At 36.5% G+C, this 13152-nt stretch overlaps 1 protein-coding gene across 4 annotated transcripts in view; it reads right to left on the bottom strand.

The window, feature by feature from the left end:
* LMO7 (LIM domain 7) overlaps positions 1-13152 on the bottom strand; it is a 217731-nt gene that overhangs the window by 116921 nt on the left and 87658 nt on the right. For all 4 annotated transcript variants that reach the window (XM_050766419.1, XM_050766421.1, XM_050766426.1 and 1 more), the window contains exon 3: positions 11760-11829. In XM_050766419.1, coding sequence (XP_050622376.1) covers positions 11760-11829 — 70 coding nt within the window. The remainder of the gene's footprint in view (positions 1-11759; positions 11830-13152) is intronic.

The raw sequence follows: 13152 nt of genomic DNA, 5'->3' as shown, positions 1-13152 counted from the left end.
TTGAATACTGAAACAATTATTTTTACCTTTACAAGTTAATTACAGTGTTGCTTTAGCAATTCTAATTCATTAACATTTAAAAAAAGGTTGCCCTCAAGGCTGAAACTTGGCAAGTAAATGTTCATCTTAGATTTAAAAGCAGGCAGGTTTTGGAACTCCAGGAAGTGTTCTTAAACTTGTGCCAACGTTATGACTAAGAGATTATGGCTAGAAATAAAATAGCAGTTTCTTCATATGCAGTGCACATCAAGAGAGTATTGGAAACAACTACAATGTTGACCCGAAATTGTTAAGTTTTCTTTCTGGGTGACACTGACCTTTAATTGGGAATGGAAGAGATGCAGGCAGACAAGGAGACTCAAGAAAATTTCCAAAGAATACATTATAAATAACTCTACCATAATGAACTTATTTACATGCCATTTACATGACGGTGTTAAGACATTCAGATATTCACCATCAAGTATTTGTTATCTTGAAGACAGCAATGCACAATCTTCAGTTTATTCATATTGGATAACCTCAAACTGTCAAACTACAGGTGGTGATCCATAGAAGTTCCAGTAAAATAGACATTACAAAAAATGACTAAAATTAATATACAACCTTGAAAAATGTCATTTTTTTTAGTGTGTTTTTGTGGGGTTTTTGTTCTTTTTTTAACTTGTAAGTTCAGGGGTACATGTGCAGGTATGTTATACAGGTAAATTCACGTCATGGGGGTTTGTTGTACAGATTATTTCATCAGCCAGTACTAAACCTAGCACCCATTTGTTATTTTTCCTGATCCTCTCCCTCCTCCCATCCTGCACTCTCATGCAGGCCTCGGTGCCTGTTGTTCTCCTCTGTGTCCATGTGTTCTCATCATTTAGCTCCCACTTATATGTGAGAATATATGGTATTTGGTTTTCTTTTCTTGCATTAGTTTGCTAAGGATAATGGCCTCCAGCTCCACTTATGTCCCTGCAAAGGACACGATCTTATTCTTTTTTATGACTGCATAGTATTCTATGCTACATATGTACCACATTTTCTTTTTCCAGTCTACCATTGATGGTCATTTACGTTGATCCCAAGTCTTTGCTACTGTGAATAGTGCAGCAATGAACATAAATGTGCATGTGTCTTTATGATAGAATGATTTGGGTATATACCCAGTAACAGGATTTCTGGGTCAAATGGTAGTTCTATTTTTAGCTCTTTGAGTAAACACCACACAGCTTCCCACAGTGGTTGAACTAATTTACACTCCCACCAACAGTTCATTTTTCTCCACAACCTCACCAGCACCTGTTATTTTTTGACTTTTTAGTAATAGCCATTCTGACTGTTGTGCAATGATCTCTCATTGTGGTTTTGATTTGCATTTCTCTAATGATTAGTGATGTTGAGCTTTTTTTCATATGCCTATTGGTTGCAGATATGTCTTCTTTTGAAAAGTATCTGCTCGTGTCCTTTGCACACTTTTTAGTGAGGTTGTTTTTTCTCGTACATTTAAGTTCCTATGGATGCTGAATATTAGACTTTTGTCAGATACAGTTTGCAAAAATTTTCTCCCATTCTGTAGCTTGTCTGTTTACTCTGTTAACAGTTCCTTTTGCTGTGCAGAAGTTCTTTAGGTTGATTACATCCCATTTGTCAATTTTTGCTTTTGTTGCGATTGCTTTTGGCGTCTTTGTCATGAAGTTTTTGCTTATGCCTATGTCCAGAATGTTATTGCCTAGGTTGTCTTTCATGGTTTTTATAGTTTGTGGTTTTACATTTAAGTCTTTAATCCATCTCGAGTTAATTTTTGTATATGGTACAAGGAAATGTTTCACTTTCAATCTTCTGTGTATGGCTAGCCAGTTATACCAGCACTATTTATTGAATAGGAAGTCCTTTCCTCATTGTTTGTTTTTGTCAGCTTTGTCAAAGATCAGATGGTTGTAGGTGTGCAGCCTTATTTCTGAGCCCTCTATTCTGTTCCATTGGTCTATGTGTCTGTTTTTGTACCAGTAACATGCTGTTTTGGCTACTGTTGCCCCGTAGTATAGTTTGAAGTCAGGTAGTATGAGGCCTCCAGTTTTGTTCTTTTTGCTTAGAATTACCCTAGCTATTCAGGCTTTTTTGGTTTCACATTAAAAATATTTTTCCAGTTCTGTGAAGAATGTCATTGGTAGTTTGACAGGAATAGCATTGAATCTATAATTTGCTTTGGGCAGTGTGGCTATATTAATGATTTTGATTCTAATTCATGAACATGAAATATTTTTCTGCTTATTTGTGTCATCTCTGATTTCTCTCTGATTTCTCTAAGCAGTTTTGTAGTTCTCATTGTACAGATCTTTCACTTCCCTGGTTAGCTGTATTCCTACGTATTTTATTCTTTTGGTGGCAATTGTGAATGGGACGGCATTCCTAACTTGGCTCCAGGCATGACTGTAGTTAATGTATAGGAATGCTAGATTTTTGTACATTGATTTTGTATCTTGAAACTTAGCTGAAGTTGTTTAACAGCTTAAGGAGCTTTGGGGCCGAGACTATGCAGTCTTCTGGTTATAAAATCAAGTCATCTGCAAACAAGGGTAGTTTGACTTCCTCTCTTTCTATTTGGATGGCACTTATTTCTCTTGACTGATTGCTCTGGCCAAGACTTCCAATACTATGTTGAGTAGGAGTAGTAAGAGAGGGTATCCTGGTCTTGTACCAATCTTCAAGGGCAATGCTTTCAGCTTTTGCCCATTCAGTATGTCATCTCTGGGTTTGGCACAGATGGCTCTTATTATTTTGAGGTATATTCCTTCTCTACCTAGTTTATGGAGAGTTTTAACATGAAGGGAGGTGGAATTTTATCAAAAGACTTTTCCGCATCTATTGAGATAATCATGTGGGTTTTTGCCTTTGGTTCTGTTTATGTGATGAATTACATTTATTGATTTGCATATGTTGAACGAACCTTGCATCCCAGCAATAAAGCCTACTTGATCATGGTAGATAAGCTATTTTATGTGCTGCTGGATTCAGTTTGCCAGTGTTTTGTTGAGGATTTTTGCATCGATGTTCATCAAGGACACTGGCCAGAAGTTTCCTTTTGAAAACATCATTTCCAATGTGTAAACTGACCTTATTCTTAGTAAATGGCTAAGTTTCATGCTACAAATTCTTACACAGGTAGAATAATACATTGATGATGGTAATACTGTAGTAGTCTCCCATGTCTTTATTTACAAGAAAAAAATACTCCATGTTTTTGTTATTGGTGTTTTGTTTTTAAGGAAATTGATGAGATTGACAAAGTGGTAAAATAAGAACATTTAAATGTTAGTGTTTGAGGCATTATGTCAGAACTTGTGACAGTGGCTTACCCTCCCTTTGAAATAAAACTATTTATTCAATATAGTTTTGATAAAGAGACCACAATTTAGCAGTTTTAATCAAGTTTATTGATATCCTTTAACATTTACTGTCTCTATTAGGAAATGAAAGAAAAAGTTTAAAATCAAGTATCTTTTAACTCAATGAAACACCAAGGTCTGATGCAATAGGTATAAAATTGCTCCAATATACTGATAGGTGAAAAATAAATAAAAGTTAAAGAGCATGATAATTTACAGAAATATACAGACTTCAATATTTATCTAATATACCAAAAAACAAAAGTAGACTTGAGGCAGAAGTTGTGCCAGACCCATGCTATAGGAGGGGACTTCAATGTTGCCCCTCCACACCCTCCTTAAGCTGCAGAGGCTGTTTACATCCATCTGATGATGGAGGTCATGACAGCCAGAATCAGCTCTGTACCAATGCTGCTGTTAATGACTAGGCAAGTAAGCAGGCAAGGATGAGGGAGTCACACAGAATTCCCCCAGTGGAAGCCTTTCTTAAATTTTCTAGGTAGATACTCTCCTCAAACAAATCTAAAAAATTTTCTAGGTAGATACTCTCCTCAAACAAATCTACAAACTCAGCAATAAAATTCCAGAAGAGAAAATAGGCACTAATGATCTTACCTTTAAGTCGTTTTTTTAAACTAGCTCTAGAATACCACCTTCCTGTCTCTTCCCATGTTGTTGCTTCTATCAGTGTTTTGCTTTTTTAATTTACTTTATTTATTGAAAGAGATGAGGTCTCACTCTGTCAGCCAGGTTGGAGTGCAGTGACTCAATCATAGCTCATTGTACCCTCGAGCTCCTGGGCTCAAGCAATCCTCCTGCCTTGACAAAACTTGGGTAGAAATATTTAAATTGTACAGCAGATTCCTCAGGTGAATTTTCTATTGCTGCTGGAAAGGAACAACCTGATGTGTCAGCAGTGACCTCCACATAGAGCAGGTCAAAATATTTTGCCGTGGGAGAGTGAGGGGAAGTGTGTAGTAGAGTAAAGATGAAAGAGTCAGAAATAATTTCACACGAACTATGTACAAGAATATTAGCCATTAAAAACCTTCCAGAAAATAGCAGTAAGAAGGGATGCATAGACTTGCCTTTTATTTCTTATTTCCCTTGCCATTATGAAGTCAAGGGAAACAGACACATCCAACATCTTAAGCTAGCTGGCATCATTGCCCATTTCCTGCTTTCTACAGCACTCCTGAATGAGGAGACAATCTTCCCAACCTCTGCCTTACACCTTCTACTCCTGAAAGTAATCTGAACGATGCTCAATTCAGCACATATTTTTTTATGCAAATGTGAATATACTAAGGATTTTCCCACTGAGCACACTGATTGACAGACATTCAAAGGAATGATTCAAAGAAAATTTTCTGGTATATCTTTGCTTTTCAAAGGGAAATTAAAATGGAAAGCATGAGTAGGTAATCAAATCTAAAGTCAGCCAGCCAAAGAGCCTGTGTAAAGGGCAGTGCTTAATTTCTTAATTCTTTAGCTCAGTGGTTCTCAATCAGGGATTATTTTATCCCATGGGAGTCACTGGCAATGTCAAGAGATATTTTTAACTGTCACAAATGGGGGAATGGCATCTAGTGAGCAGAGGCCAGGGATGCTGCTCAACATTCCAGTATGCACACGACAGACCTCCACGACAAAGAATTATTTGGCCAAAGTATCAACAGTGCCAAGGTTGAGAAACCTTGCTTTAGCTAAATGCAAATAAATCATGAGGGGTCCAGCTGACTATAGGTCTTGGGGTTAATGACTTCCCTGATGTTTCTACACATTCTATATTTCGTGCACACTAACATATCAGATGGTAAACATTATTCTGGTTCAATAGCTCTTTTTACCATCAGGATATCTCACCCGTTTTTTAAGGTTTTGTTTTGAGATTGGGTTTTTTGTTTTGAGATTGGATTTTTTAAAAAAAATCCCAAATGAAATTTTGGTTTTGAGTTTCAGTGATTTGAACATACCCACATTTAACACCAGCAAATTTTTTGGAAGGCTCAAACTCTTGGGTCAGATTTTAAAACATGGCTTTGTGAAGAACAGAAAGAAGAGATAGAGAACATGTATTTCTTTATAAAATTAAACTCAGCCAATTGAGAAAAGCCCTATCTCTATAAGAAAAAATCTAGGAAAACGTGGCTACTGTCCTCCCAAAGAAAAAATAATTACATGAATGTTTCAAGCAAAGCATTCAATATATTTCTAAACCATCTAAACATCTCTCTCTGTACTGCCATTGCTCAAGGGATATCTTCTATGGTTTTCCCACAGGTCCACATGCAAAAGGTAAATCCATTGCCCTGACCCCAAAGCTAAATACACATGGTAGCTGAGGTTACTTGGATGAAAAGCATACCTACAGCAAAGGGTGTAAGAAAGGAGTAATGGAAGATGGGGTGTGGAACACCATAACGACTCAGCTAAAACCCTTACACAGAAATTTTTACTATATTTGAACTGCCTTGGTGTATCTACCTTACACAAACCTCCTTCACAGTACCCACCTCAACCTCAACTGAATGAACCAAAAAAACCCAACACTCCTGACCACAGTTCATTTGGCCAAGACGACTATCTTCTTATGGAATTCATCCACAGGCTGGCCAGTGACCTGGGATATTTGTAGCCTTCAAAGAAAAGGAATCCATTCAGATTCCTCTTTGAGAACCTCAACTAAGGGACACCAAAGAAATTCTGCTGGAAATGGGGAAAACTGGGTGAAGGGTACAGAGGATCTTTTTTACTGGTTTTTGCAGTTTTCTGTGAATCTTTATTTATTTCAAAGTAAAAGGTTTTGTTTTTTTAAAAAAGGTATTAACTAAAACATATACCTATCTGTACTAATTTCCTAGAGCTGTATTTGGTACTTTGTTCATTTTGGTAAAAAGTACCAAAAAACCAGGTGGCTTAAAATAACAAAGATTTTTTATCTTGCAGTTCTGGATGCTAGAAGTCCAAAATTAAGGTGTTAGCAAAGCCACGCTCCCTATGAAATCTATGATTGGCCAGCAATCGTAGGTGTTCTCTGGCTTGTAGATGCATCACTCCAATCCTATCTTTATATGGCATTCTTCCTGTGTGTCTGTGTCTTCACAGGCCATCCTTTTAGAAGGACACCAGTCATATTAGATTAGGTGTCCTCCTTACCCCAGTATGAGCTCATTATAACTAGTTATATCATCTCCAACAACTCTATTCCCAAATAAGGTCACATTCTAAGGTACTGGGGTTTAGGACTTCAACATATTTATTTTTCAGGTGGGAGGCACAATTCAACCCATAGCACTACCCCATCAAAGACCTAGATCTAGAATCTATTATTTTTCACAATGGAAATCTTGTTCATTCATTTCTTTAAAAAATCTTTGATCTCCTATATGTATCAGTCACTATACTAGATGCTGTGAACACAAAAATGGCTAGTTTGACAAGTCTGGCTCAGATTATTTATTCTTCTGGAAGTGTCAACGAAGTCTTCTAACATCCTCCTCCTCAAGGAATCCCTAGAGGTCAGCCTTCATAGTTCCCCTACAACTGCTCATGGACATGCAACAAATGTCACAGTCCACTGTAATGCTCTGTGGCACATTTATTATGTGGTGCTTTCTTGCTTGTTTGCTAATTTATTTGCCTTGTCTCCCCTCTTTAACTAGAATGTAAACTCTTTGAGGTCATGGTTTGGGACTTCATTGTTCCTTTGATACACACCTATAAACTAGAAAAATCTTCAACTTAGTAAGCACTCAATTATTTATTTAAAAAATGAACATTCTTTGACTGTCTGCATGTCAGACTACCTGTATATTTAGTCCTCATAACAACCTTTCCCAGGCATCTGCTGGAGCCCTAATTCATACTTGGAATTAAGGCTTTGAAAAGTTTTACTATAACCATCCTGACAAACAGGCATCAGAAGGAGTCAAGTGAGGCATGATGACAACTTCAAACCAATTGGGCTTAGCCCAGTTCTGCAGCTGTGGTCACTTTTATGCTCCTACAGCCAATCGAAAATGCTCAGTGTCCTGTATTCGAAAAATATTCCTATTTGATACACCAGAAATACAGTCCACTTTAACTTCTAAATATAAAATCCAAACTAGATAGAATTTCTGGTGCTTGAAATAGAAACACTTGGAGAGATCCTTGAATTTAAAAATAAAATACACTTGTGCTTTCATGTAATCATACAATCAGAAAATTGAATAAAACCTCCACTGGCCAACAACAACAAACCACTACAATTCAAGCATTCCAAATATGAAGGGTGTTTGAGATCAAAGTCTAATTTGCTTTAAAATGCATGTAATTGATCCAAGAAATGACAATTTTAAATTAAAGCAATAAGCTATTTAATTAAAACCATTTGAAAAAATATTTTCAATACTATTGAAACTTACTATTAAAAGTATATTATATAAAAATAAGATATTTTATAAGTCATTTTTATATAAAGCTTATTTGTTTTATTAAACTGAATATTTCCTCCTAGAAAGTGCAGTGGCTCACGCCTGTAATTCCAGCACTTTGGGAGGCCGGGGCGGGCAAATCCCAAGGTCAGGAGATAGAGACCATCCAGTCCAATGTGGTGAAACCCCGTCTCTACTTAAAAAAAAAAAAAAGCAACTTGAGCAAAGTCTCAGGATACAAAATCAATGTGCAAAAATCACAAGCATTCTTATACACCAGTAACAGACAAACAGAGAGCCAAATCATGAATGAACTCCCATTCACAATTGCTTCGAAGAGAATAAAATACCTAGGAATCCAACTTACAATGGATTAGTAAAGCACCTCTTCAAGGAGAACTACAAACCACTGCTCAGTGAAATAAAAGAGAACACAAACAAATGGAAGAACATACCATGCTCATGGATAGGAAGAATCAATATTGTGAAAATGGCCATACTGCCCAAGGTTATTTATAGATTCAATGCCATCCCCATCAAGCTACCAATGAGTTTCTTCACACAATTGGAAAAAACTGCTTTAAAGTTCATATGGAACCAAAAAAGATCCTGCATTGCCAAGACAATCCTAAGTCAAAAGAACAAAGCTGGAGGCATCACGCTACCTGACTTCAAACTATACTACAAGGCTACAGTAACCAAAACAGCATGGTACTGGTACCAAAAGAGACATATAGACCAATGGAACAGAACAGAGCCCTAAGAAATAATACCACACATCTACAGCCATCTGATCTTTGACAAACCTGAGAAAAACAAGAAATGGGGAAAGGATTCCCTATTTAGTAAATAGTGCTGGGAAAATTGGCTAGCCATAAGTAGAAAGCTGAAATTGGATCCTTTCCTTACTCCTTATACGAAAATTAATTCAAGATGGATTAGAGACTTAAATGTTAGACCTAAAACCATAAAAACCCTAGGAAAAAAACCTAGGTAATACCATTCAGGACATAGGCATGGGCAAGGACTTCATGTCTAAAACACCAAAAGCAATGGCAACGAAAGCCAGAATTGACAAATGGGATCTAATTAAACTAAAGAGCTTCTGCACAGCAAAAGAAACTACCATCAGAGTGAACAGGCAACCTACAGAATGGGAGAAAATTTTTGCAATCTACTCATCTGACAAAGGGCTAATATCCAGAACCTATAAAGAACTCAATCAAATTTACGAGAAAAAAAAACCAAACAACCCCATCAAAAAGTGGGCAAAGGATATGAACAGACATTTCTCAAAAGAAGATATTCATACAGCCAACAGACACATGAAAAAATGCTCATCATCACTCGCCATCAGAGAAATGCAAATCAAAATCACAATGAGATACCATCTCACACCACTTAGAATGGCAATCATTAAAAAATCAGGAAACAACAGGTGCTGGAGAGGATGTGGAGAAATAGGAACACTTTTACACTGTTGGTGGGACTGTAAACTAGTTCAACCATTGTGGAAAACAGTGTGGCGATTCCTCAAGGATCTAGAACTAGAAATACCATTTGACCCAGTCATCCCATTACTGGGGATATACCCAAAGGATTATAAGTCATGCTGCTATAAAGACACATGCACACGTATGTTTACTGCGGCACTATTCACAACAGCAAAGACTTGGAATCAACCCAAATGTCCATCAGTGACAGACTGGATTAAGAAAATGTGGCACATATACACCATGGAATACTATGCAGCCATAAAAAAGGATGAATTCGTGTCCTTTGTAGGGACATGGATGCAGCTGGAAACCAACATTCTCAGCAAACTATCACAAGAACAGAAAACCAAATACCGCACATTCTCACTCATAGGTGGGAAGTGAACAATGAGATCACTTGGACACAGGAAGGGGAGCATTACACACCGGGTCCTATTGTGGGGAGGGGTGGTGGTGAGCGATAGCATTAGGAGATATACCTAATGTCAATGACGAGTTAATGGGTGCAGCACACCAACACGGCACATGTATACATATGTAACAAACCTGCACGTTGTGCACATGTACCCTAGAACTTAAAGTATAATGAAAAAAAAAAAGAAAAGAAGTAATAAAGATCAGAGCATAACTAAATAAAATAGTGACTAAAAAATGCAAAAGATTAATGAAAAAAAAATTTAAAAAAAATTAGCTGGGCATGGTGGCATGAGCCTGTAGTCCCAGCTACTTGGGAGGCTGAAGCAGGGGAATTGCTTGCACCCAGAAGGCGGAGTTTTCAGGGAGCCGAGATCGCCCCACTGTACTCCAGCTTAGCGACAGAGTAAGACTCCATCTCAAAAAAAGTTTTAAAAAGACTTCAAAAACTAAATTTTTTTCATTTTATTCCTTAAATAACAAACCTCTTCTGACTCACTGTATTACCAGTAGAAAATTGTGTGTGTGTGTGTGTGTGTGTGTGTGTGTGTGTGTATGTGTACATAGACACACAGAACCCACCAATCTTAGGTGTTGTCCCATTTTTGGAAAGGGCTCACAAGCTCCAGGGTCCTACAAACCTCCCCTCTCCTCCTGAAGAGGGGGTAAGTGGGGTGGGACAAATAGAGTCATGGCATGAGAATGTTTTTAGAAAAGTACAGGATAAAAGTTGGGTAGAAATATTTAAATTGTACAGCTCTATGTGTATGTATATACATATATATACACACACACACACATATATACACATAATATTTTTAACCTAATCAAATTTGAAATCAATAAAATTATTAGGTCAGCTGCCTATTAATGATAGATATAGAATGGAGGAAACTTGGTAGGTAGGAAGGAATTAATATTTGAGCCCAGCTGCTCTGGGAATTTTATGTATATCTTATTTTGAAATAAAATTATTAACAATTTTTCATTCCTTCTCTCCTAGACAGATATTTTCTGAGGAACACTCTGCAACCAACACCCCTATCAAGAATTTAATGACATTTTTGTAACTTCTGCAAATCCAGAAATGTTGGTATTGCTAACTTTAATTACTCATGCCTTTAACATCTGTAAACACATGAATGGTCAAACAGAAATTTCCTGAATGCATTATAAACAGCATGAATAGTCTAAAAATAGTAAGGTTTGTGTTTACGTTCCAATTATTAGCTATCTTAAACTTCAGAGTGCTCTGAAGTTGATTTAACTTACTTCTATTATTGCGTTGATTTTTAAGGATTTCTAACATTTTAAAAATTATCCATCATTTGTATTTGATTGTAAATTATTTCCACAGGCAGAGCCCCACACTATTATTGTCCTCTGAAATGTCTTACCCCGTCTGAGTAGCTACCTTGGGACAGTGTGGGGTATATTTTATACACAAAATCCTGATTTGAAAGCTAGAAAGAATCTACAGAACCATCACGCTCATTTTATGGGTAATATTACTGTGGCAAAGAGGAAGACAGAGACTTGTGCAACCTCACACAGGACTTTGGTGGGAAACCTATTACATAAAGTAACAGAGCTAGCAGGCCTTCACTATTTTGGAAATGCACTTAGGGTCTATGTGCTGGCTGAGGGCAATGCACAAGCATCACGTGGCAGAAACATGACAACTGGTGAACATCTCGCAGTCTGAGCCACCATTGTGGTAGCCAGCAAACAGCTCACATAGGGCTGAGCTTCAGAAGAAGGTGACCCTGAGCAAATGCAATTTGTGGAAGAAATAAGCCAAGAATGTAAATATATGAAGTTTGAAGGCACAAAAATCAAAACAAACAATTAAAAAATAAAATAAAAGCTTCCAGGCAAAAGGGAAACAGAAAGGAACTACAGATAAAAGGAAGACATCACCAAACACACTTTGCTTCAACAAAAAAACCATAACCTAATTTCAATGGTAATTGCAGATACAAAAACCTGCCAGTGCCACCTCTTTACATTTCAAAGACCAATAAATTTAGTTGTGAAGGTAATTTACTACTTACCAATCCTGCTATTGGTGTAGACAGTCTATTGATCTTCTTAATGACGCCAGGTTTAAGCTTATTAATCAAACTGAAAGTAAACAAATACAGATGCAATTAAAAGATGCCAATATCAGTTTTTTTAGCATTCTCAAAAATCACATATATCACTATTCCCTCCCCTCAATGTGTTATACAGAGCCAATAGCCCATAAGAAAGTAAATAACCAAGACATCAAGTCTAGAGACAAAGAGGGGCACCACACACAACGGTGAGCGGACCTCCGTAGTCTATATCCTTTATGTGTGGACACAGACCCACTTACATATCCAAAACCATCCTTCAAAGAGCTAGTTTCACATTAAAGAAAAGTAATATTTGGTTCTGTTTCAAGTGCCAGTTTAAGAATCTCTTCATTATAATTTATCTCACTTCACCCAAAGAATACTATTTTCTACTAATAGTTTTCATTGATTGTTTTTCCCAAACTGATCATTTTTAAAGGTATCTTCAAAATCATATTATTTTGCCACATTTAAAAGGTGAGGTGGACTCATACAAATAGTCAACTAGTTTTTATTGGTAACTCATTCAAGTCCATAATTGATTGCTTTATTACCACAGCAGAATGACTGGGCAAACATTAAATTCAATGCGTTACCTCAGAATCTAGTATTTTAGATTAAACAGAATCAGTTTAAGTTAACATGAAAGACACGGCAAAGATATCTATGTCTCCATACTCTATAAAAAAGAAACTCAGTTTTGACAACTGAAACTTGATACAATTTTGCTTCTAAATCTAGATTATTATGAACTCTTTTTTATTGATTTAGTTCACTGACACTCTGCCAGATCGTGTAGAAATTTAACACTATAAAAATGCTTTTCTATTAATGTTACCTTGGTTAATTAATCGTTAATCACTGTCAGAGAACAGTATCTTGAAACTGATTTTCCTATTCAAAAACCCATACACAAGAAATAATTCTTTATTCTGTAACAGAGCTCCTAAAAGAAAGCAAATAAAGAAGAAATCATGAAACATTCTTAATTGACTGGTCTCCTTAGCAAAATGGGCAGCAAAAAAAAAAAAAAAAATCTGAAACCTGTGGAATGTCACTCCTTCAACATTCCAAAGACTTACATATACACTTGAGTTTGCTGAAAATAAAAAAAGACAAAAGTCTTGATTTAATAACCTACAGAATGTTGTTCAACAGGATTCAAAATTACAAAACAGTGGCTATGAAGATCTCATTTTGTGAACAAAAGATGTTTTTCTGTTTTCATGGTTTCTACACACAAAGATTAGACAAGTTAGTTAATATAGCTAATAATACCATTCTCCCAACTCAATTTCCTAGAACAATTATTCCATGATACCTAATTTCTGATTTGTACACAGAAAGC

Source organism: Macaca thibetana, chromosome 17, assembly GCF_024542745.1.
Source record: "Macaca thibetana thibetana isolate TM-01 chromosome 17, ASM2454274v1, whole genome shotgun sequence".
NCBI lineage: Eukaryota > Metazoa > Chordata > Mammalia > Primates > Cercopithecidae > Macaca > Macaca thibetana.
This window is presented reverse-complemented; position numbering and strand designations above follow the sequence as displayed.